We start from the raw sequence: 27432 nt of genomic DNA, 5'->3' as shown, positions 1-27432 counted from the left end.
GTTTAAATGTTTTTAACGCTGCAAAAAGGAACATTTTGGAACATTTTTGTGTTTTTACATCACAGTATCAATCTCAACACATTAAGAACCAGAACTTCATTTTAAGTTGTTTTTTATTTTTGTTTAGTTGACTCAGCAGTAGTTCAGGTGAATTTTAAGGCAATAACTCACATTTTCATTTCATTTTCAACCTTTTATTTTTTAGAGCAATACATTTTTCATATTGTAATGTCAAACGCTGAACCAACAACCCAAACGAGTGGCTTTAAGTTTAAATGTCAGAAGGATAAAAATTTATAGAACAATTTAGAGTAACATCAGACTCTGACTCTGCTGTGACACTGTTGTGTTTTTGTTTGGTTGTTAAACTTTATGAGTGAGAGATTTTCTGTTTCCAACCGTGAACCGAAAGAAAAATCAAAACATGGAATTGAGTCACAAGTGACCTTTGTGTTTGCTTTTGGGAACAGTTTGAATGTCTATTAAGGTCTATTTTGTTGTAATAAATTGAATTGTCACACTTGCCTCAGTTCATTGCTGTTAAGAGCAAAGTTTAAAAGAGGCACAAAAAGAGAGTTAAAAATAAAAAATAAAGGTATATTTCTGCTCTGAGTCTTGATTTATCCTTTCAGGCTTCATTATACTGTCATTAGAAAGCAAAGAAACTCTTTAAAGGACTCATATTCTGCACATTTCCAGCTCTATATTTATATTCTGGGGCTCTACTGGAATATCTTTGCATGATTTACAGTTAAAAACTCCTTATTTATCTTAAACTGGTTCTTTATACAGCTGCTCAGGTCAGGAATCTTCCTCCAGATCAACGTAAACAAACTACTGTAGCAGGATTTCACCTCTTTTTCTCCTTCTTTACTCAAAATGGAAACTTCTCAAATCCATCTGTACATGTTGGAGCTGAATCACATCTGAAATATGAGAGTGAACAACGTTAGCAAACAAGGCTACAGAACTGACGGCCATTTATGGACATCAGAGGTGGAAACAAGTACATTTACTCAAGTACTGTACTGAAGTACAGTTTTGAAGTACTTGTACTTTACTTTCCATGTGATGCTACTTTCTACATTTCAGAGGGAAATATTGTACTTTCTACTCCACTACATTTATTTGACAGCTTTAGTTACTTTTCAGATGAAGATTTGACACAATGGATAATATAACAAGCTTTTAAAATACAACACATTGTTAAAGATGAAACCAGTGGTTTCCAACCTTTTTGTCTTTTGACGTCTTACAAAAAGCAGTGTGTAGTCGGGGTCACATTTCACATGTCTATGAGTTGTTAACAGCTCCAACAAATAGTGATTTTTCCCTCTAAACTTCTCACATGCTTTCATTTCAATAAACGTTCAAATGATCCAATATTTCAGCAAAAATCAAAGATTAGAGAAAAAGTCCAAAAAACTGAAAACAGATTTGTGTATCAGAACTTTGTTTTTTCTTCTTTCCTCTCCCATTAATCATCTCACGACCCCTCAGATTTATCTGCTGACCCTTTGGAGGGGCCCGACCCCTAGGTTGGGAACCACTGGACTAAACTAGCTAACTGTATATAAAGTAGTGTAAACTAGCTCCACCTCCAGCAGCTACAACAGTAACATGCTGCTCTAACACTGATGCTTCACTATTAATAATCTAATGATGTCATATATAATAATATATCAGTCAGAGGGACCAAACCACTACTTTTACTGCAATACTTTAACTACATCAAGCTCATAATACTTATGTACTTTTACTGCAATACTTTAACTACATCAAGCTCATAATACTTATGTACTTTTACTGCAATACTTTAACTACATCAAGCTCATAATACTTATGTACTTTTACTGCAATACTTTAACTACATCAAGCTCATAATACTCATGTACTTTTACTGCAATACTTTAACTACATCAAGCTCATAATACTTATGTACTTTTACTGCAATACTTTAACTACATTAAGCTCATAATACTTATGTACTTTTACTGCAATACTTTAACTACATTAAGCTCATAATACTTATGTACTTTTACTGCAATACTTTAACTACATCAAGCTCATAATACTTATGTACTTTTACTGTAGTAGGATTTTTCATGCAGGACTTTTACTTGTAATGGAGTATTTTCACATTGCTGCATTGATACTTTTACTGAAGTAAAGGATCTGAGTACTTCTTGCACCTTTGGTTATGTGCGACAACATGACGTCATCATGAGGCAGAAACAGAGAATTTTTGACTTGAAGGCAGAATTTTTTTTGTTTTTTGCAAGTTTTGGAACTTTGATCATGTTTAACATCAAACATCATAACAGTGTTTCACAAAAAGCCTGATAAGCCCCCTTTAGAGTTTAGAACCAGCAGAATGAGTAACACTTGTGGACTGCAATAAAAGTTAACGGCGCACAAGTTCGTTCTGTTTCATTAAACACAGTCGGCCGTGTTTAATTTCCTCAGCGGGTTTTATTGACTGTGCTTCTGCAGCGTCGGTAGAAAGACTCGAGAGCTTTTATCCAGCGGAGGATTTGTTGATTCGTTGAGTCGCTGCAGCGTTAATGTGGCCTCACAGCTAATGAATAGCACAGTTTGTTACCGAGCTTCTAATCCAATATTCTCTCACGAAGAAATTTGGAATAATTTCTCCGTCTGTATCGGATCGATGAAAGTATGACAGGAACAAAGACGCGGCTGCAGGTGATTCAGAGAGATTTCTGCTCTCAGCAGGTTTTTAATTCTGAAACTCTTTCAAGTTTATTGATCCGGGTGAAGTTTTCAGATCTGCAGAGGAGCTCGCTTTCACTTTCAGCTCGTCTCTATCAGTGGAACAAAATCTGTGGATTCAATTCAAAGAGACTTTGTTTATATTCTCTTCCTTACTTCCTTCCATTTCTTTCTTTCTTTCCTCCCTTCGATCAATCATTCCTTCCTCCCTTCATCCCTTTCTTCCTCCTTTCTTCCTTCTTTCCTTCCTTCCGTCCTCCAACACTTAAAATAAGAAGCTGACTGTGTTTATTCATCAGGACGTTCATATGTAATTTCAGCCACTCGGAGTCTTTCAATCAAAACATTAACAAAAGACGGAGTTTGATGACGTCGTGAAGTAGCAAGGGATCATGGGAGTTGTTGCCTTCATTGCTAAACAACCAGCTTCTCCCGGTCAGGATTCCTGCAGTGTTTATCGTTCAGGAGGTTTGTACCGGGAGCTGAAGTCTCCTCCTCTCTAGAACAAACAGACACGTTGATTGATGAACCAGTAAAAACACTGGTTATAGAGAGTTCTAGAGCAGTTTCACTTGAGATCCAGACGTTTGATGACTAAAATCCTTCATCCAGTTAAAAGATATAGTTAAAAGCGACCAATGAACGTAAAAATCTGGCTTAAAACTGGATAAAAGTCCATTTTAATTCAATTTCTGGTGGTTAACTATGACGCTGATGTATTATCTTGTATGCGTATACTCTTATGGTGGACGCCATGGCTCCAGTTGTTTTTAGACATTTTAATGCAGAATAGTTACATATTAAGGCTTTAAAGCAGTTGAAAGAGTTTCAGTCTTTTCATTTATACATTAAACAGAATGATTTTCTCATTAGTAAATCATCCACATCAAAGAAGAGTTTTTTTTCCTTGATGAAATGTTAAAGCGACTAAAACCTGCAGTTTGACACCAAACGTTTAGTCAATAAGATGCCGACAGAATCGTTAATATCTCCGCTCACTCTCGGGGAAAAATTTCTGCCTCCTTTTGCATGAAAAAAACAATCTCATCGTGACTTTGTAAAGAAGTGCAGCAACTAAAGGTGAAATTTAATTGAACAAAGCAGCCGGTGTCCATTTCTTAATGCAGCAGCAGCAGCAGCAGCGACGAGCCAGAAAACCCCCCGAACACAGCCTCCATTTCTTAATTCAAGGTTGCCGCGCCAAGATTTATACCGTCAGAGTCCATTTCCTGATGGAGCTGCAGATCCGAGCCAACAGGACATTTACTTCGACCTGCTGCAATACAGCACTGCGCTCTTATTGTCTATAATTACATTATCATACATGTATCTGATTTATCAATTTGCTCATGTCATTAGTATTCTGTTCCAATCTGACAGTTTGATTGATTTTATATTTATTATAGCTCTTCTGTTTTTTAATCGATTAATCTTTCTGGCAAATTTTTTGCCCCAAAAGTGCTGAATTCTCTGCTTCCAGCTTCTTAAATATGAATATTTTCTGGTTTCTTTTGTCCTCTGTGACAGAAAACTGAATATCTTTGATTGGTCGGGGACAAGACGTCTAGGTTGACTCACCATTTCACCATTTTCTGGCATTTTAAAGGCCAATAATGAAACTAATCGTTATTTGCAGCCTTCATTTTCTTCCATTTGTTTAACCAGGAAGTCTCTTGAGATACATTATATCAGTAGTTTTGTATTAGTTGTGTCTCCTTGTCATGTTTCAGATGATAATAAACTTTATTTCCTGCTTCACAGAATACAAAACTATAAAATAAAAGGTGCAATGATGAAATAGAGAGAAAAAGTCCAAAAACAGGAAACAGATTTGTGTATCAGAACTTTGTTTTTTCTTCTTTTCTCTCCCATTAATCATCTCACCACCCCTCAGATTTATCTGCTGACCCTTTGGAGGGCCTCGACCCTGTGTTTTGTGTTTGTATGTTTCAGCATTCATTCAAATAAAACAAAACAAAACAAGAATAACGAATAAAATGGATAGTAAACATATACAGCAAACTCTCAAAAAACGGAGTCTCATAAACGTAAATAAACAACATAAATAAATATTACACGTCTAAAAAAGAGGAAGAAGAAGTATACAGTTATATGGTCCGACGTCTTCTTCATAACTCAGACTATTTAATCAATATTTATCATATATACAACTTATAAACAACCACTTCAAAGCTCTTATGTACAACCCAGATATCCATCCAATCAGATGTAACGTTCATCCGACCGACTCTTCCTCATCTCTGTTCCTCTTCAAAATGAAGTTTTTGTACATCGTCTTGAATTGATTTATTATTATTCATATTTATTATTATCATTATTTATATCTGCGCAAATTGAAATACACATATTCTTCAGAGTGGTACGAACACGACTTTAAATTATAACCCTCCTCTCTGTCTATGAACATGTTTACCCTGAAGTAAAGTGTTTCTTGCTTTATACATTATTTGTGACTTTAAAAACAGCGTGTTAGTGTGTTCATGATATCCTACATTGTTAAACATCATCATGGCTCTTTTTTATAATAAGCATAATGAGTCTGAGTTGCTTTTGTACGTGTTGCTCCACATGTACCCTGATACATAAATAACAGTTGTTGTGTCTCTTCACAGATCCTGGCTCCGGTTCAGGAGACGGAGACGGTGAGTGTCTTTTTTTTCTTCTTCTTCTTCTTCTTCTTCTTCTTCTTCTTCTTCTTCTTCTTCTATGTGCTATTTAAAGATTTCATTTCCTGCTTCCTTCCTGATCCGACTCAAAGTCAAACAGAAATCAATTACAGTTCAGTCTCTATCTGCCCTCCGCAAACATTAACTGCTTGTATTGTGAGTCCTGAGCTCTGATACGACTTGAGTTCTGTTGGTTCTCAGGTCAGAACGTGGCTGAATGACGCCTGAACGCAGCGCTCGAGGATCTTTTATTCTTCCTTTGTGTCTTTCCGTATCTCCAAACATTCCCTCCCTGAATATTAACTCCTCTAATAAAGGCCGAGTGTAGATTTTCAGTCCGTGCATGAACTCCTCCTGATATTTCCTCTGTCTCGTGGGAGTCGAGCTGAAAAGCCTCCAACGCCGCCAATTTTGGCAACAGAGACATTTCGCGACCATCTGCGAGGGCTGTGTTTGTTGTTTAATATGGCTGCTGGTGGGAGAGGGTAGAGGGGGTGGGGGGGGGGGGGGGTTTAATTGGAGGCGGCCTCTGGAGAGACGGTATCTCCACCATCTGCATGTGGACGTGGCTTCAGCTCAGTCGAGGAGCCGGTGATTCCCCCCGCAGGCAACCGACCAATCGAGCCACGGAGATAAATTATTAAACCTCATCTCAGACGTGTGGAGTGAAGTCAAGTCCGTGTTTGTCTTTTGCTCTCTAAACATCTACAGACATGTCGGCTGAGAAGCATCTACCTGTGAAACAGTTTCTTCTGGGAGAAATGAGATTGTGTGACACTTTTCTAAAGGTTTCTAACACGCTTTAAAGGTAAATACCTCGACTCAGCAACGATTAAAACAGTGAAACTTTGTGGAAAATTCATTTAACCCTTTCATGCATGAATTATGATAACCTCAGTCAGTGTTTTTATTCCTCTTTAGGCATGAAAAAAAATATTTGAACTTTTTTAAACATGCATTTTTCAAGGAGTTTGTCCAACTTAGTGGACAGATGATTAATTGTCTCCCAACATAAAATCAATACTTCGAAATTTTAACACTTGTTTTACTCCTTAGTTGTTACTTGATGTTACAAAAGTTTATTTACCTGCAAGTGTCGATCACTATAGAAGGATTGGCGAGATATTCCTCAGCTGTTGAGCATTTCTGGCCAGCCGGCGGCCATCTTGGTTTTGAGAAATTTGTGTTGCACTTACAAAGGCTGACCAGTGGATGGCAGTGTGTGGTGTTACGTCCCCAGTCAAGGGGAAACCTGGACATAACATGTTTAGAGCCCCCGTTCTTCCCAGGACCAAGAACGGTCAGCCCGACAACCATCACAGTTCTCTGTAGCAGTTTATTTTGCAGAACTTCGGAGCTGAGCGATGCCCAAAACAACAAACAAAACTAAACTAAACCGGCACCCTAAACTTCTTATCGAAAAACAAAATAGAAACAAAAGACCAGACATAACTCCTACTCAAGAAAAACAGGAGAAAAAGGTTCACACAAAAAAAAGGGCTTCTCACTCCTACGAATTAAACTGCTGCCTAAGTTTGTGCAAATATTTATAATGTACAAGAACTATCATCTAACGGAGAAGAACCTGCCCAGCAGACCTGGCTGACATTAAATCTGCAGCACTTTACCACTCCTATACATGACTAACACACACACACACACACACACACACACACACACACACTACGACTAGCAGGATGGGCCTCCATTGATGACACACTAGAGTCCACCTTGTTGGCTGATGTGCAACTATACCATTAAAACTGATGCATATATAAGAGAACGGCTTTTGAATAGCTGTCCACTATGCATGAAAGGGTTAATTCCAGTAAAATCGATGCAGTCAGTGGATTCGCTCACAGGGGTGAAATATATCCGCTCAAACTTTTTCACATCGAGTTCAACTTTGATGGTAAGTTCATGTCGTTCAACAGCGAGCCGTCGTGACAGAGCTGAACTCTGAAGGACCAGAAGTGTTTTTCCTCTTTCTGTTCTGTCTTTAAACAACATCCTTAATATTACTGAACACAGAAACTCAGGACTCTCCCGTATACTGTAACGATCCTACAGGTTTATATTCTGACCGTCGGTTTCAATTATTTCAACTTCTTAGAAAACATGTTTAGTTTACAATAGCCATGAGCCTCAGCTGCCGTTGCTATGGAGAAGAAGCCGGTCAGAGATGTGAATCAGAGTGTAATGAATTCAAAATGCTTTGTCATGTCAGTTGTAAACAAAACGCAACGACATAGTCACTAGTATTGTGCCTGAATACAAATATATTATTCGGCAAAGCACAAATAGTGGGTTTTATACGAATATTTGTTTCATACAAATATCTAAAAAAAATTATCTGTTGGAGGTGTTCCCCAGAGATAAAGTTGAGCTACTGACACAAGCAAAGTGCTCCCAAGGGACTCTCCATCACCTGTTGTTCCCCTTCTCCTTTAAACAAAGTTAGGTTGTAAAAAACTAGGCAATAAATGAAAAGTGAAAAGCAACAATCACCTTTGAAGTTCTTCTCTACACACTATATGTTGTGCTGTCTCTGTGTTATGGGTGTATAAATAGGTAGAGGTCTGTCTGCAATGAGGCGATGAAGAAAGTTTTAGTTCAGTAGTCAGTGCAGTCGTCTATGATCTGGGAGACTCCAGTTCGGTACCTCCTTCATAAGGTAGTTTATTCATGAATTCTTATTGTAACACTTTAATTTTCTAAAATTAAAAGTGTCATAAAAACAAAACCAGGATTTTTAAGCTTCTTTCCACTTTTATTCGAATACAAATACAGATACAAATACAAATACTGGGATCTCTGCACATCCCTGATAGTTGCTGAATTCACTCAAAAATGACCCAGAAACTAAATATGAACTGATATAATCTGCAGATTGTAAAGTCGTTTCTATAAAATCATAATCTTTAGTTTCCGCTCCCCATTAGCTGTCTGAAATATTCTCTTTTTGAATTTGTACATAATGAGTTGACATCAAACCTAAACCAATCAATCAATACATTAATCAAAGTTAACCATGATTTCTCTGACTGTGATCAATCAGGTTTAGTTTAAGAACGGAGGTGACGGATCAGAAAACACTCCTATGTGTGATAGATGAGGACTTATTGGCTTTTACAAAAACCAAACCTGATGTTGAGGTTTTTTGTGTGTTTTGGACGAGCAGAAACGGCGGTGGCTGATGTGGTTGTAGTGTGTGTGTGTGTGTGTGTGTGTGTGTGTGTGTGTGTGTGTGTGTGTGTGTGTGTGGCGGTGGGCGGAGCCTGTGTGAAGCAGCATCCTGCTGTCAGCACAGCGGAACAGAAACAAAGAGCCTCTCTGCTGCAGATCCTCGTGGATCGATCGGCAGCCTCCGAGCCCCGGCTGAGCTCTCCATGTCCAATACATCCACACACAGCAGGCCAATCTGTCAGCCAGCGGGGCTCACACACACACACACACAAACACGCACACACACACACACACACAAACACGCACACACACACACACACACACACACACACAGCAGCAGCATCCTTTTCATCATGTTGTCGCTCTTTGAGTCGTATTTTTCTTACGATAACAGAATAACAGAAGAAATCTGCTCCTGCTCTCTTGATTCAGCTCAGTATGTTTAACTGAGGCTGGATCACGGACGCATTAAGAGACGACGGGCCCCTGGGCGCAGACGTGTAACGGGCCCCCCACCTCTCCTGCATAGGAGCAAGACCCCCAGACTGAAAGACAGATAAATCACGGCTGCGTCAGTGACATTTAGCAGGTGAATCACAACTCTCAGGTGCTGCCGTTGCTTCAAAGACGACATCTGAGCTTCAGTGTTTAGTTTAGACTGGAGATAAAGAGAAGCTGTCTGACTCCTCTCTAAATCCTCACTGACCGTCCTCTGCACAGAGATTACACTCAATGCTACAACACATTATATAAACTATGATAGGAAACCATCAAAATGCAGATTCTAGTCTCTTAAAGGAGACATGTCATGCTTTCTGATTATTTTCTATCATTTAGTTATGATGTCGGATGTTAAACAGAGCTTCAACCTGCCCTGAACCACGGCTGTATTGAGGAGACCTGGATACCGTCTTCAAAGATGGCGCCCGCTCATTCCTATGAAAGTTGCTCAGCGGTGCATGAAGCCAAAAAACTGTTGATTGCTGTGATTCTGCCATTTTTCTGTGGCTTCCTCACGCTGACACTTTCTGGGCCCATAGAGCATGCTCAGTAGCGTCCTTCTCCAGCTCGTCTGAGACTTCCTGTTGGCCGAGCTGGCCGACTTCCGGTCACTTGAGTAGGGATAGAATAATTTAATCATGTGACTCTTTTAGACTTTCCAAATGTTATTTGGGCCAAATGGATGAAATTCTGGTAATAAAAGGAGTCATTTCAATCAGAAACATTTATTCTCTGTTTCCAGTGATTGTGTGGGGAAAATGCTTTTTGGGCCTTTTGTGCATCACATGACAGACAGGAAGTTGTAATTACATGGTTTTGTCACTATGTCAAATTGGCCCCACAACCCGCCACTGTTGCAGGGGGCTTGGTTTGAACGCTCCGTTTGCAAAATTACCTCCACTTCCTCATCAAACTGACTTCAGATCGTCTGCATGTGCCCACAATCAGCTGTCTGCTGAGGTTGTTCACGTTGTCTGCTCTCATACTGACGATCAGATTCATCTCGAACGTGTATGGATGTATTTAAGAAGGAGGAAAAGAGGTGAAATCCTGCTACTATAGTTTGTTTATGTAGAGCTGGAGGAAGCTTCCTGAAGCTGACCAATCAGAAGAGAGTGGGCTCATCAGGAGGCGGGGCCTTAAAGAGACAGGAGCTAAAACGTCCTGTTTCAGACAGAGGCTGAACTGAGGGGCTGCATAAAGGACCAGTAGAAGATAAATAAGAAGTTTTTAACCATAAATCATGAAAAGATATTCCAGTAGAGCCCCGGAATATAAATATAAACCTGGAGATGTGCAGAATATTTAAAACACAGCTGCTCTGCCGTTAAACTGATCAATCCTTTACTAATTTTACTGCCTTTTAATGAAACATTACTGTAGCATCAATACGCTGCGCAGCTTTAATATGAAAGAAAATCAACAAAGACAAACGCTGAATTTGATGTGGGTGACAGATATTCAATATTAAAAGACTCTGATAAGATCAGGAGCAAAAAGTTTGATCGACACATTTTCAACAAGATGTTAACAGTCACTTCCAGCCTCCTTTTCTTCATTTTCACGTCACTTCAGTGCGTTTCATCTTTCTTTCTTCCTTTTTTCTTTCCTTCCATGTTTTCTCATCCACTGATATGAAACGTTTCTAGCGTCTCAAACGTGAGGATTTGCTGCTTTTCTTTGTCTTATTTGATAGTAAACTGAATATATTTGGACTTTAGACTTTGGGAAACTCTGGTGGACAGACAGTCTAAACGATTGATTGAGAAAATAATCATTTGATTAACAGATAATGGAAATAATTGTTACTTGCAGCCTTACTTCACTAAATGTTTTACTACTAACACTCTCATTTTACCGACTGTAACGTTGGTATTTCTACTTTTAATCTTGACTTCTTCTACCATTGTTCCAAACATTTTGCTGTCATTAATTATATTTACCTTTTTGAAGATATTTTGGTCTGCAGTGGAAACAGCTGCCATGATTTCATTGCTTTTTTCAGAAGATTTGAACACATGTGAACACAGGATTTAATGACTTCAGGTGTAGCTTTCTGCAGCTTTGCAGGACGGTTTGTTACATTTCGTGTCATGTGCTGTGGATTAATTTCAATCCCCTTGATAACAGTAAGCTTTTCCTCTATTCCATTACAAAATTACACTTGATGAATCATGAAAACGGCTCCCTTGATGAAAGGCACCCAAAAAAAATAATCCCTTCCAGCTCTTTGATATTTGATGTTTCAGTTGTTACTGCCTCCTCTGCTCGCCGCTCGCTCTCTGCTGGAAAACGGACGCCGTCATGCGAGATGGCATTAAACGCATCTCCCCCGTAATGATAATAATAATATCATAAGATGATAATGTCTGGCTCTGTTTCCATTTGGCCGATAAGCTTCAAGAGTCTCTTCACACACTCAGCCGTGTCTGATGGAAAAGTGTGTGAGCCGTGTCGTGTGGTGGTGTCATCGGAGTTTAACGGCACGACAGCGCCGGATGTTGTTTCAGAAATGAAATCAAGTCGCTGTTCTGGAAGGAAGTGCAAAAATAATCATGATAAAAGCTGATTATGTTGTTCAAGGATGGAAAAATAGAAATATACAAGCTAGTAAAGCAGAAACAGTGGAGGTGCAACACTGAGGTTAAATAAAAGAGATTTGTTTGAAGTCATAAGAATCACAGTTGAACCAGATGTAATATGCAAAGTGTCACAACTGATTTATAACAGAAAATGACCACATATGAACATTATTATTTTTATCAGTAGCAGAAGAAATAACAGCAGTACAAACATATGAAAATACTCAAAATACTTCAAAATCTTAAGTAAAAGTACACTTGCAAAATTTACTTTATGCGTCATGTAAAACATGTTCACCCTCCTGGAGTTTTTCATGTTTTTTATTGTTTTATTAAAACATTGAATCAAAGTGGATTTAATGTGGATTTTTTTTGACGCCAGTCAAAATAAAAAAGGTCCTTTTAAGTCAAAGTGGAAACATCTCTCACAAAGAATTACAAATTTAATATAAATCATCTGTTTTAATTGTAAAATCTGTATCTGAAAAGTAAAAATGTGAAATAAATGTAGTGGAGAAAAAAAGGTAGAATATTTCCCTCTGAATTGTAGCAGAGTGGAAGTATGAGCATGAAATGGAAACACTCAAGTACCTTAAAATCATACTGGTCCTTGAGTAAATTTACTCTGGAGGTTCCACCGCTGATTGATGACAGGTGTTGTTAGAATGAAGAAATGTTCACTAACAACTACCAAACCCTGTGAAAATAAGAAGCAGACATGTTTGCAAAATACCTTCCTTGTGATTACAGCTGAACCCTGTTAAACACTGGACACCTCTGGTAACACCGTCTCATTCCCTTCCTCACAGATGACGAAGGTTCAGGCTCCGACGTTGGGAAGAAGTTCAACAAGTGCAGCACGTGTAAATATGGAGCAGAGTGTGATTATGACTCAGAGGACGTCTGGTGAGTGTTTGACTTACAGTTTCAATTTGAGTGCATGATATGAGTCACAGTGATGCTGCAAAATACACTTGGTTGTGATTTAGTGAAATACACTAAGGTGTAAAAAAAAGACTCTCTGAACATCTTCATCTCACTGTCTGCCAGTGGAGGAAAGTAACTAAGTACATTCAATTACTGTACTTGAGAACAATTTTGAGCAACTTGTACTTTACTTGAGTATTTCCATGTGATGCTACTTTCTACATTTCAGAGGGAAATATTGTACTTTCTACTCCACTACATTTATTTGACAGCTTTAGTTACTTTTCAGATGAAGATTTGACACAATGGATAATATAACAAGCTTTTAAAATACAACACATTGTTAAAGATGAAACCAGTGGTTTCCAACCTTTTTGTCTTTTGACGTCTTACAAAAAGCAGTGTGTAGTCGGGGTCACATTTCACATGTCTATGAGTTGTTAACAGCTCCACCAAATAGTGATTTTTCCCTCTAAACTTCTCACATGCTTTCATTTCAATAAATGTTCAAATGATCCAATATTTCAGCAAAAATCAAAGATTAGAGAAAAAGTCCAAAAACTGAAAACGGATTTGTGTATCAGAACTTTGTTTTTTCTTCTTTTCTCTCCCATTAATCATCTCACGACCCCTCAGATTTATCTGCTGACCCTTTGGAGGGGCCCGACCCCTAGGTTGGGAACCACTGGACTAAACTAGCTAACTGTATATAAAGTAGTGTAAACTAGCTCCACCTCCAGCAGCTACAACAGTAACATGTTGCTCTAACGCTCTAACATTGGATTTGTTTCCCAGTCTGTCCCAGTGTTAACAAATCTCATATCAAACCTTTTATCCTCACTCTTTTTATTAGCAAAGATCAATAGAAAACATTTAGAAGCTTCACATTTCCTCTGATTTCTGCCTTCTCAGCTGACAGAAGGTGATTACACATCTTTAATTTGTAGTTATTTTATGTTAATTACTTGCAAATTTGATAAAATGCTATTGAACCCCATTCTGTAAACTCTGAAACAACTTTCTAATGTAAATTATTAAATATAAGTATCTCATATCCATAAAAGAAATATCATTAAAATGTACTTGAAGTATCATACAAAATGCCCCCTCTCAAAGGTTCATATTATTATATATATTATATTACTAGATTATTATTGTTGCTGCATTAACATGTTTTCAATTTGCAGGTGGTTGAGCTGGAGCATTTTTTTTTTTTACATAACTATGTTATATAAAGTTTTTGAAATTTTTATCTATAATAATGTTATAATATTTTATAAGATGATATTTGAAATAAACTAGTAACACCACCCTGTCAAATAAATGTACTGGAGTAAATACTACAATATTTTCCATGTGAAGTAGTGAAGTAAAGTATAATATGGCATAAATTACTTAGAAGTACCTTAAAAGTGTAGTTAAAAAATACATTTAAGTACAGTACTCCAGTAAATGTACTTTGTTGCTTTTCACCACCTTATAAACACTGATTGACAAACAATCTAGACTCAAGGTCCACTTACTAGCTTTCTTGAGAGCTTTCGATCACATCTCATCTTCGTCGCTGATGAATGGAGTTTGCTCAGTTGCCATGGAGATGCATCTGACATCAGATGGGTCATTGGTCACATGATAACAGCTGAGCTATCTCCAGCCACTGAAGAAGAAAATGAGTGGTAGTTGAAAGCTCAGGAAAAAGCCAGTAAGTGGACCTCGAGCTGAGATAATTTTGTGAAAAGGTTTTATGTATTTATTGTGGAAACTCAGCACATAATAAAAATAATTAATCTTCTCTATATTATTTACGAGTTAATAAATTATAACGTGAAAATACAATAATTCATGACATTGATATATCAAATTATAGGTGTATCAGGCCTTAATAGTCATTAATTTTCTTAATTTTAAATTAATGAGCTTGTAATTTCAATATACTGTATATATGTTGTCTAACTGACAAACAGTTACTTGATTTCTTGGACAAATAATGAGTTAATATCTCATAAAACTCATTTATCTGCTTACCTTTCAAATAAACTTTATATTTAGACTCATACTTTTATGCTCCACTACAATTCCTGGTTGGGAAAAGGCCCATTTTAGATAAACTCACTGTATATAGTTGCCTGTGAAGAGAGATAAACTGACAGGGTTTTTTTTGCATGATTTGTCCTAATATTCATCTAAAAATGTTTAATTTTTAGATGAATAAGATAAAGATAAAAACAGACAAAAGACTTAACACTGGAAAGTAATTTGGAGGGAAAGGAAACAGCGAGAAAAGGAAGCAATCATCACGTCAACCTGAATGATTTAAAACAATATTCACAATGTCAAAAGCAACTAATCAAAATGATAAATTCGAGGCTAAATCTTCTTTTCAACATGTTCTGTTGGAGTTTAAAGAAGATGTAATTTCATCCAAATGAGAAAAAGTGCTCCAGAAGTCGTGATCCCCATATCGAACTGAAAACTGTCTGTAGGAGCGAATCTATGAATTAATTTGGAAATATTAATCCTGCTCTGAATTGTATCTGCTACATGTCGGAGAAAGTTCTTCCAAAGTATTAAAATTAGCTCTTTGTATCTGTAGACTCCCAGTCTGTGGAAAATTAATGACCTGTGTCTTCATTCAGAAGTCTCTAAATGTACTTCAGCTAATGATTTGGTGCTGATGTGAGCTGTGCAGCAGAGACATGACTGAGGGCTGAATACTAATGTTTCCAATGATAAACAGTCCTGACACCTGACTTCTCTCCCTCAGGTGCATCTGTAACATCGACTGCAGCCGTCACAACGAGAACCCGGTGTGCGCCACCGACGGGAACTCATACAACAACCCTTGTCTGGTCCGAGAGGCGTCGTGTATGAAGCAGGAACAGATCGATGTCAAACACCTGGGCAGGTGTCCCGGTAAGACTGAGCTTAAAGTCTTTATAGAGCATTAATAAATATGTGGTCTGAGTTTATCACACAGCAGAAAAATGTGTAATTAACCACCCAGACAAATGTGAATGATTAAAAAGAATCGCCAAGTCTGTAAAATAAGTATTCTCCGCTCTGAAACGCTGGGGGCTCGTCCAGGCGCTGAAAGCACGGCGCAACTGAACAGCCTCTGAGTTAATAATGCTCGTACCAAACTCCTGTACAAAAATACGCAATATAAATAGGCCTTGTTTGTAGGTGTAAGACAAGCAACATGGATGATATTTTCAAAATAAAGTAATGTTAGAAGTCACTGTTTAATTCAGCACATATTTTGTAGGTAAATGTGGATTTGTTTCAGTAAAAATGTTACTTAAATGACTCGTTAACGAGCGATCCATCACCAGTTCGGTGCACTTAACATTAATCACTTCTCTGCTGAGACATCCTTCATTGTGGCCGTCACCCTTGGAGCAAAAGCCTCTCACAATGTGCTTTTTGGTGAAGTGCCTCCTGGGAAATGCTCTCCCTCTGGCCGAGGACCTCCCAGCCACACAGCCGGTGCTGAAGCCGAAGCTGCCGGAGGATCCAACCGTCAACAAACGCTTCAGTTGGGTTTAAAATAACTCCTTTAGCACTAACTTTGTACCAAAAATGGCCCCATAAAGTGAATCCCAGTTGTCTCCGATGATGGTAGGGTTAACTACATGGTGTAAAAATAGTAGTAACTTTGAGTATGTGCACTGTAGTGTTTATATATCGGGGGAGGGGGTCATGCTAGTAACCCCTCTATGTCATCGAGCCACCGTTTCAGGCCCGCCCAAAAAATCCTGAACACAGAAATGGTGAAAAACAGTTTGATGCTCTTAACTCCATGATTCAGGACTACATCGTTCAGTCTTTTCAAATGTTTTCATCAAATATTTTCTAATGCGTATTAATGTGTTTAGAAAAGAAATCTCACGACACAGATTTTAATGAAACACATCACATCACCTGTGGGGACAGGAGTAGATTTTCTACATCACTCTGGACGACAGTAATGAGCCGTAATCTTATCATCCTAAATCACAGAATGGGGTTGTAAAGTGTCCCCTCGATGCTAATTGACCTTTTGCTAACCTTGGCAACCGTAACTAGGCACAGGAGGTCTGTCAAGCTTCGGATTTCTCAGCATGTTGATGCAGATGTAATGAAATAGACACAGAAACACACACACACACACACACACACACACACACACAAAGAGTTTGGATGTTGGAGTCTTTCTTTAATCTTTCCAAACCCCAAAACACACAGCAAAAGTGTAAAGAAGGGATAAAACTGTGTTTGTCTGCTCTAACATAAGCTCCAAACAGTTAAGCTAACTAGCTGCTGCAGTAAGACCTCATTACTTCTAAGGCCAATTAAGAGTTAGCAAATGATTACTGCCCTACAGATATTTGGGCAAAACTTAGTTAAATGATAAAACTGTCGATTTTCTATATTTTTCTTATTGTCAACAAATCTCATGTTGTTGTCCAAAAACTATTAAAAACATGTCAGTGAGCCACACTGCTGCACTGGGTGACATGTTCCTACATTATGAAGAGTTTGGTCATGTTGGTTTGTTTAGAAATGACTCCAAAGACTAATAACAGTGATCACATTTTCAGTCTCTGGAGAGTAGTTCTGTGTCAGGAAGAGGGTACGTATGCATGCATGAGGACACGGTTCTGTTTACAGTAAACAGTCGCCATTTCACACTCTGACCCAAATACTGTACATTTCTCAAAGACGATCATTAGAAAGTCAAAACTTTGTGATATGTAGCACAACAAGCTAGCAGAGCGGTGTCAACAGACCCGCGTCTCGCTACCGACTGAAATGACAAATCTGTTTAGAAGATTTTATCAGCTGTAGCTAATTAGCAAATTAAGCTAACAGTAGCACCATGAGTTGAAAGAAAATGCTGTCTGATTTACTTTTTAATGTTTTCAGCTGACTTTTTTTTAAATGTGATTTTTGTAAAAAGGGTCTTAAATATCATGCTAACAGGCTAAAGATGTATGTCCCATTCAAAAAACATCCTCACCAGAGATACAGTAGCATGTTTCAGTCTTAACATAAGAGAAAAGGCTTTTAGGATAAGGACTAACCAGTGTGTTTGGTGAACATAGTGCTGTCTCAGACAGTAATTAGAGAAGTATTCAAATCCTTTTACTTAAGTAAAAGTACCAATACTACGATGTAAAAATACTCTGTTACAAGTAAAAGTCCTGCATGAAGGTATTTTCAGCTTGATGTAGTTAAAGTATTGCAGTAAAAGTAGTGATAGATAGATCTGTCTATCTATCTATCTATCTATCTATCTATCTATATAACTAACTATCTATCTATCTATCTAACTAACTAACTATCCATCTATCTATGCTATAATACATTGTATATTAGTGCAAATCAGGTGGATATTTCTATATTGTCCATGGATGTGAGATGTTAGATGGAGGTACTTAGTTAGCCAGGCATGCTAATGTTTGCAGGTTTAACTTAATAGTAAATTCAGACCATTTGCAATCCAGTGGTAAATATTTTTTGAAAATGACTAAACCTCAGCTGTATCTCAGTGTCAGCGACAGCAGAAAGTGGATCACGTTGTATCAGTCAGTGTGTGGAAGTGTAACAGCGAATCAGGATGCTGCTGATTCACTGCTCTGTCACCTCACCACCACTGATTATTCATGTCAGGTAGATCAGACCCAGGTGTGTGTTTGGTTGCTGCATGAATGTGATATAGAGGTGAAAAGAGCATGTGTGCAAATTATATGTGTGATAATGAGCAGTGTGGATTAAAAACAACACCCATGCTCGGAGTAAAAATGGATGAAATGTCATTTTCTATCAAGACGAGCAGACACCAGATGTCTGGTTTTAAACCTTTCATAAGAATAATATTAGGTATGAGCTAAGTATGCAGGCAGAGTTTCTCTCTTGTGTAACTGTGTCGCTTTGAAATTATTTTTCATTAGTAAAATTATTCATCAGCTGCAGGGGAACATGAGAGACTGACTGACCTCACATCTGCTTCAGTCCTGATCCTTCAGTCTGCCTCTTCAAAGATAAACCTGAATTTTCAGCCATTGCACAATTAAACTCGATACATCACAGCATACACTTGTGGCCAAAAGCATGTAGACACCATCGTCCACATGTGTACAAATCCCATAAAAAGACACAAACTAACAGAAGACAAATACAGACATCACATTGTGTCTCTACACACAGATTCTCAGAGGGCATCTGTTCAGCTCTCTGGGACCTCGGTGATCACGCTGTTCACTGACGTGCAGAAGCGATCGGGCGGAGGCGAGGGCTTAACCGCACCACATGCAGCTTTGTGGCAGCCGCCAGGAAACACTGTGTGAGGAGCTGTTCAGCCGATGAGGAGTGAATTTTGACAATATCCAGAGTATAACTGCTGATCTTAGCCCTTTTTTTCAGCCATGCTAGCAGCGCGGCTCTAGGATGTCTTTTGGTCGGTTCGTCCACCACTTCAGTCCAGACTGAAATATCTCAACAACTATCTGATGGATCATTATGACATTTTGTACAAACACTCATGCTCACCAGATGATGACTCCTACAGACTTTGGTGATCCTCTGACTCTTCCTCTGGCGCCACCATGAGGTCGACTTTTTAGTTGTTGATTGAAACATCTCAACAACTGTTGGATCAGTTCACACATTTATGTTCCCCAGATGATGAGCTGTACTAACTTCAATCCTCTGACTTTACATCTATCACCATCATCAGGTCAAACCTTAGACAATACTGTGGTTTATGATATAATAATACCTGCTAAACTTGTGGCATTCCCATCATCCTCAGCTGTACTTTGTGTTTAGCGCTAATTTGCAAATGTTAGCATGCTAACACGCTAAACTAAGATGGTAAACATGTAAAACCTTACACCTGCTAAACTTCAACATGCTAGTGTTATCATTGTGAGCATGTTAGCATGCTGATAAGCAGTTTCCACTATAATTATATTCTGTAAATAGATTTTAAATTAAATTTTAATATTATTTTGTTTTATTTCATTATTTATTATTACTTATTATTAGTATTACTTATGCTCTATTGTTTTTCTTTATTCTTCTATGTTGCGCTAGACACACACAGGTGCATACATATACATAGTTCACCTGTTTTCCATCTTTTCTTGTAGTTTTTTAGTGTGAGTTTGCCTCCTTCATGCAGCCTGACTATATTTAACCACATAATTTTAACCTACAGTAAACCTTGACATGTTTGCACTCGACCTCAGTGAAGCTGTTAAACTGTTACTGTGAGTAAATATATTTTCTGGGACTCTCGTGATATTCTGTAAACAGTTTGATATTCTGTGGATTTAGTTCCAGCCTCTTTGTGTACAGACAGATAAATCTGCCCGCTGATGCTTTTATCACTGCTTTATTGAAGCCAAATTGGGAAATCCCGTCACCTGAGCCTGTTGAACTTCAGAAAATGGCCGCCATAACCTCTGTGAATTATGAAAGAGGCCCATTCCTAACAGATAAACTGCCCCATAAATGAAAAGCATTTCATAGACTCTCATTGGTTCTTCAGTTCAGATTCAAACTCTCACAGATGAGAGAGAGTCGAGGTGAAGAAGACGAGTTAAGAGGTTTTGGTTCTTTATTTGAGTATTTCCACTTTTCTTTATTTCCTTATGTCCTGTTCATTTTCCTTCTGTCCTTCCTTTTATCTTTTCTCCTTCTCGTATGTCCTTTCTTCTTTCTTCATTCTTTATTTTCTTCTTTGTCCTCCCTTATTTTCCTGTTTCTTTCCTTCATTTCCTTCTCTTTACTTTTTCTCTTTCTTCCTTCCTTTTTATCCTCATTTTCCATCAGCTTTTCAGCTTTTTCCTCCTTTATTTTCTTTCCTTTGTCCTCCCTTATTTTTTTATTTTTCATTGTTTTCATCTTCCTTTCTGTCGTTCAACTTCCCTTTTGTTTCTCCTTCCCTCCTTCTATAGTCCCTTTTTCTTTTTTTCTCGTCTGTCTTCATTTCTTCTTTTCTTCATTCTTTCCTTAAGTCCTTTAGTATTTTTCCTTTAACTTTGTATTTTCTTTCTTTCTTGTCGTTCTTACCTGAAGAACAACTTTTGATCCTTGAGGACTTTTTCCAAGTCTGTCAAGATGCAGAAAAAGCTTCTTTCCCACATTATTCTGAGTAAATATAATCAATATGATAAAACAAAATGTAATTCCATGATCACAGATATCACTCTTCACTGCTGCACTTTAAATCACCCACCTTGAACATTATTTAAGTCTTTTGGACGCAGATCATTATTTCACATTAACTTGCTGATGTGGTAAAATGCAGGATTGATGTTGTTTCACCCCCACTGAACACTGCTGACTACACAACTGTGAACGCTTCATCTCTGCCATAAATCAGCCTCATTATTGAAACCGTGTCAGACAATTTAATGTGTCTAATCACCAATGTTTTCAATTAACCCACAAACCAAGCATGCAGTTTGTTTCCATGGGAGCTGAGCTTTGATTCACCAACACATTAATCCACACCTTGTTGCACGTCCTTCTATAATCTGACACGGAAGAATTATTTGGTCAAATCTGACTGCTGGTTGATACGGTACTATATGTGTAAATACATGATGTTATGGTTATTCTACAAAATCTGTCAGAAATCAGGTTCTTTAGGCTGCAAACAGCTTATTGTGGTGCAACTTTGAGATAAACATTTTTTAAAATTATATTTAATGAAGCCTTATTTTAGACAACATTTGCACTAAGTAGCTGTTTCCTGTGGGAAAATGTAATTATCTTGCAAGATACTGTTCAATATCAGCAAATAACTGATACTAAAAGACTGATCAGGATCTAAGACAAAAACTGTAATAGGGCCCTCCTCTGTTGTTGTTGTTGTTGCAGAATTAAGTGAAATTTAGTGGAAAGTTTGGCTTTAGTATTTGGTTTGGATCCAATAATCTTTTTAAAGTCATTACCAGATGTTATTTTTACTCTCTCATTAGGGCTGAGTACCATTTAAAGTCCAGCTGAAATCACATTTAGTCATCTCTCTTTGCAGTCAGAAAGAAAGTCAACATGTTGTTTTAAATGTGCTGTTAATAATCTTGTTTTATTAGAATGAAGAAGAGACTGGGGGAGTGTATCGGTGTCTGTGTTTGATTGACAGCAGCTGGAAGGGCATGTCGGTGTCTGTGTTTGATTGACAGCAGCTGGAGGGAAGTGTCGGTGTCTGTGTTTGATTAACAGCAGCTGGAGGGAAGGGTCAGTGTCTGTGTTTGATTGACAGCAGCTGGAGGGGCGTGTCGGTGTCTGTGTTTGATTGACAGCAGCTGGAGGGAAGTGTCGGTGTCTGTGTTTGATTGACAGCAGCTGGAGAGGCGTGTCGGTGTCTGTGTTTGATTGACAGCAACTGGAGGGGCGTGTCGGTGTCTGTGTTTGATTGACAGCAGCTGGAGGGGCGTGTCGGTGTCTGTGTTTGATTGACAGCAGCTGGAGGGGCGTGTCGGTGTCTGTGTTTGATTAACAGCAATTGGAGCGGCGTGTCGGTGTCTGTGTTTGATTGACAGCAGCTGGAGGGAAGTGTCGGTGTCTGTGTTTGATTGACAGCAGCTGACAGGCAACCAGTGTCACGCCATATGAATAGAGACAAAGTAAACAAACTCCTGTAGTTAGAAGTCATGGACAGACAGTGTGACACTAACAGGGATTTTAAAGAGCAACGACCAAACCAGCATCTAACAGGTCAGAGGTGACATTTGCAGGTATGTTTACATGCTGTTTAATGTGTTGCGGCTGAGCAGCTAATTTAGCTGTCTAGCCTGTTAACTGTTAGCAGTGCACTTTTCCCTGATCAATGCTTATAAGCTGCAGGATAAGGTGTGTGTTCATGTTTGTAAATTAGATAAGAAGGAGACTCTAGCAGGAAAGCTAATGTGGGTTGTTGTTCAGAGTCTGTGGCTCTTGTGTTGTGTAGCAGGATGCAATCAGGCTCAGTGTGACCATCTGCTGATAGAATGACATGTTATCGCTTTATGCAAAGATTTGATTTGCTGTACTGAAATAAGGACTCGTAAGCACGTAAGCAGATGACGGAACCTTTGACATACATGAGGGGGGCAAAATATTAGGATCACTTTTCATTATAATGCACTACAGTACATCACCACCACCCACTATGACCTCAATAATAAACATAAAGTAGAATTTTCACCATTCTGACAATGACGATGTTTACATGCACACTAATATTCCACTATTATTCCAACTATGACAATATTCCGAATATGATCTAGGTCATGTAAACAGCATATTCCGTTTGGATATTCCGAATTGGGCCTTATTCCGATTGTAGCATTTTCTGATTAAGACATGTGGGATATGCTGATATTATCCAGGTTTTAGGAGCATTCTTTGGACACGTATACAGCGCATTTGGAATATGCATCTCATTTGGGGTTTTACGACAGTTTGCGACACACAGCCCTCCTGCCTGTTTACCCCCGCACAGGCAAAATGACAAATACTGGAGCAGGAAGGCAGACAGAGGAGAGGAATGAGAGGAGAGTGGAAAGCTGTTCAGGACGGTCTGGAAAAATAGAGTGCGCCTTCTCCACGACAGGGACGGGAGTGGATTAGTTATTATCCTGACACGCAAGCCTTGGACTGACCGTGATGACTGGTGTGATGCACCACTAACACTCAGCAGTGTAGTAAACATCATGCGAACTAACTATACATTTATAATATCAGTCATATCAATATCACTTATAAATATCAGGCAGCAGCTCACTAATGTTTTTCTAATTCACTGCCTGCGGAGATCTTGTGATTCCCGTTCCCACTAGAGCAGAGGGAAACCCTGAAAACCCCTCTGCATGTAAACAGGAATATTAGCGGAATATTCATTTTCATTAGCCATGTAAACAGCTCAGTAGGAATATTGTCTTTTTCTGAATAAGGGCAAAAAAACTGAATATTTTGTGCATGTAAATGTAGTCAACACTAGAATATAATTTATTGCCGAGCTGTTGTACTGAATTGCATCAGATTGCACAGGTGTTCCTAATAAAGTGCTCAGCGAGTGTATATCTGATGAAAGAATACTTCAACAAGACTATCAAACTGAACAGGTGGACAGAAACACGACTCCACACGCATGATAATGTTGCTCCGTAACTGCTTGATGTGGAAATAGGCAACTGTTTGCCAACAAGTTCAATATATTAACTTATGTGTCAGTGTTGTGTTCACTACTAGTTTCTGCTGAAAACTAGTGGACAAAAACATGAAATGATTGTAGATTTAATACGCACAAGAGCTTTTAACAAGGAAGATAAAAGCACAGAAGTGAGTCACGTCAGCTCTTCTGATCTATCACTGAATGATTTGGGTTTTTCTGTGTGTGTGATGGGTCGTCTTTCGGAGGAGGAGGGCTGGTGGTGGTGGGAGTGTTAGATACAAACCTCATTTGCAGTCACAGTTTGCTCCGTGATGTTTTTCAGAGTCTGTGCCAACACCCAGAGCTCCTCCAGTCTCAGTACATCCTCAGAGTATCTTCTAAGATCTGATTTATGTTGATGGACTCACCTTGAATCACAGTGTGTCGTCTTGTTGGAGACACACACTCTGCTCTCTCTCTGTCGGTGATGGCAGGAGACGCTAACCCGGCAGGATTTATGGATTTCTTGTCAGTGGCTATGGCTGTAAGGTAGCTGGTGACCAAGCGTCTGATTGGCTCGGGGAGGTGGTGGGTGGTGGGATATGTCTAGCACCCTGATGTGAAGAGCACCTGCCCTCACTCCTGATCTGCTGTCTCCTCGGGGCATCGAGCCAACACTTTGATTCACAAACACATAAAGAAGGTGTTTGTGAAGTGACCAAAGCAGCTTTCTCTGTTTTAAAAAATATTGCAAAGGTACGGCTGTTCCTATCCACACGAGATGCCAAAAACCTGTTCATGCGTTTATTTCAAGCTGATTAGACCACTTTAATGCTCTTTTCATCAGTCTTCCAAAACAATCCATTGATAAACTACAATTAATTCAGAACAACTCTGCTGCCAGGCTTTTAACTAGAAGAAAGAGCATATCACCACAGTTTTAGCTCTCAGTGTCTTTTAGGATTGATTTTAAAGTTCTTTTACTTATTAACAAGGCTCTTAATGGTTTGGGACCAGCCTACATTACTAATTCTAAGTCATTTTTAATCCTTCAAGGCCTCTTAGATCCTCTGCTGCTGTTTTTTTAAAATAAAAACTATGACACAAATAAGAAAATTGGCAGCTCAGCCTTTTTTAACTATGCACCAAAATTATGGAATTCTCTACCCAAGCATATAAGAAATGCAAGCTCTGTAAACAACAATTTATTGAATTTATTCAACATTGCTTTTGACTAACTATCACTCTTCCTTTGTTTTATTCGTATCTTTTCCATATTTTATTGCAGCTTCTTTTGCTTGTTATTCATTTAATTGCTTGGTTTTATCACAAAGTATTTGCACTTGTTTTAATCTGTGTGTTTTTATTTATTATCTTGTTTCTTCATTTTATTGTAAAGTACTCTGACTTAAACCTTGTAGGAAAGGTGCTATATAAATAATCTTGCTTGACCACCAGGACGTCTTTATCTTGTACTGAAATTCACCCTTCAGCTGATAAAAATGTGATCTGTATTTTTGTAGGAGACATAAGATTCAGTATACATGTTGATCTTAAAGGTATAAATTATAATTTAAGTGTGAAATAAAGTAAAGCCTTAGTAAGTAAAGACTTATGTTTGCAGTAATGATCAGTTGACTTTAGGCCTTTAACCGATTAGCTCTTAAAAGCTGCGTTAGTCATTTTTTGGCCACTAGGGGGCAAAAGATCTCCAGAAAAAGGTCTCTTATAGAATATTTCCTTGTAAAATTATAATAGCTAATGTGTTAGCAAACAGCCGCCCACTTCCACATCCAGCAGACATGATTATCCCATTAACAGTCTGTAGTTACGTGTGGGGTTCCTCAGGGTTCTATTCTTGGTCCTTTATATTTTCAATTTCATTAAAGCTACATTATTTTCTATGTTTTTGTGTGTTGTATCCACTTGGTGGCAGCAGAACAACTTTAAAACACAACATCTGACATGTTATTAGCTTATAAAGTAATTGTGGCTAACATGTTAGCAGACAGCTGCTTACTTCCATGTCCAGCAGATGCAGAGCAACATGTTGTTTATGTAAAAGTGCCTCAAGTGTTTATTCAGACAGAGACCGACATATTGAACTTCCATTAAATTAACATAAAGCGGTGCATGTCTTAAAGGGGCTTGAGACTAAACCAGAGAGTAAATATTTTCATAAAACCAAAACTAGGAGCTAAAAGAGGCTGAAAAGCTTTGTAGAGCTGCAGAGTTGAGTGATAATTCTGTCAGTATGATTGACTCTTTCTCAGGAGTCATTTCATTCAGGGTTAAAAGACAAGTTCATAATTTTTCAAGTCTGTCGTAAAACAACAGTCAGGTTCCCAAATGAACATGTTTTTCTTGCTTTAATCATTCCTCCTGTTCATACTGACCATTAGAAGATCACTTCATAATGACCTCACAATGGAAGTGATGAAGGACAAAATCAACAGTCCTCCTTCTGTACAAAAATTTATTTAACAGTTTATCTGAAGCTAATATGAAACTTCAAATGAGTCAAATCAAGTAGATATCTTTCAACGTTACAGTCTTTTTAGTGTCAAAGTTCCTCTTTTTGTTACTATACTTCCACCTGCAGCTCAACAGGGAAACACTGAGGAAACACAAAGAGGGAATTTGATGCTAAAAAGACTGTAAATGTGTCAGATATCCACTTGATATGACTAACTCAGACTGCTGAAGCCTCATATATATATATATATATATATATATATATATATATATATCCTTTAATATAAAAAAATATTGAGTCATGCAATTTGAAGACGATTCTTTTCAGAGATCGTGACACTTACTGCAGAGCAACACGTCGACATCTGTGTTCACACAGAGAGCGACGGAGTTGAGTCTGACTCATGAGAAATAGAAATACAGTAGATGCTTTCACTGTTCATGTTTTTATAATTATAATGAAAGCAGCTTTGTTTTTCTTCTCTTTTATGCAGTATTTCTCTCTCTCTCTCTCTGTGTGTGCTTTATAAACACAAAGAAGTCTACACAAAGCGAGGGAGGGGAGAGAGGAGGGAGAGAGATAAAGGGAGGATGAAGGGGAGAAAGATATAATGGAAGAGCAAAAAGGAGAGGGGAGGTGTGAAACGGGGATTGATGGGAGAGAGAAGGGAGGAAGAGAGGTGTGGCAGGGAGAAGAGAGAGAGAGGGAGGAAGATGGAGAGACTTCTGTCAATATTTCTTCAGGAATGATGGAGCATTAAAAATGGATGAGTGTGTGTGTGTGTGTGTGTGTGTGTGTGTGTGTGTGTGTGTGTGTGTGTGTATGCTGTTTAATATTCCCAGCAGCTCCTCCTTCATGCTGCAGACAGCATGAGGACATGAAGCCCGTCGACAGAAAAAATAACCACAACAACACAGCAAACCCGCTGCTTTTTGTTTGTTTGTTTATTCCTTGTCACACACACACACACACACACATACATATTATACTGCTACACACACACACACACACACACTGAAGCTCAGACTGACCCTTCACCACCTCGACTTTGACAAACATGGCGAGACACAGACAGCGAGTAAACATCCTCCAACGTCCTCTACTTCCCTCAGACTGTCCTGAAGACATAACACACACACACACACACACACACACACACACACACACACAGATTAGACAAAATGCTCCGAGACAGTTAACAGGCAGTCAAACCTT

At 38.5% G+C, this 27432-nt stretch overlaps 1 protein-coding gene across 1 annotated transcript in view; it reads left to right on the top strand.

Moving 5' to 3' along the window:
• The window catches only part of tmeff1a (transmembrane protein with EGF-like and two follistatin-like domains 1a), a 102858-nt gene that overhangs the window by 63849 nt on the left and 11577 nt on the right, over positions 1-27432 (top strand). Inside the window, exons 4-6 of the mRNA XM_042427839.1 lie at positions 5364-5393; positions 12496-12592; positions 15378-15526. Coding sequence (XP_042283773.1) covers positions 5364-5393; positions 12496-12592; positions 15378-15526 — 276 coding nt within the window. The remainder of the gene's footprint in view (positions 1-5363; positions 5394-12495; positions 12593-15377; positions 15527-27432) is intronic.

This window comes from Thunnus maccoyii, chromosome 12 (assembly GCF_910596095.1).
Source record: "Thunnus maccoyii chromosome 12, fThuMac1.1, whole genome shotgun sequence".
In the NCBI taxonomy this organism is placed as follows: Eukaryota; Metazoa; Chordata; class Actinopteri; order Scombriformes; family Scombridae; genus Thunnus; species Thunnus maccoyii.
Note: the sequence above shows the minus strand (reverse complement) of the source record. Positions and strands in the feature narration are given on the sequence as shown.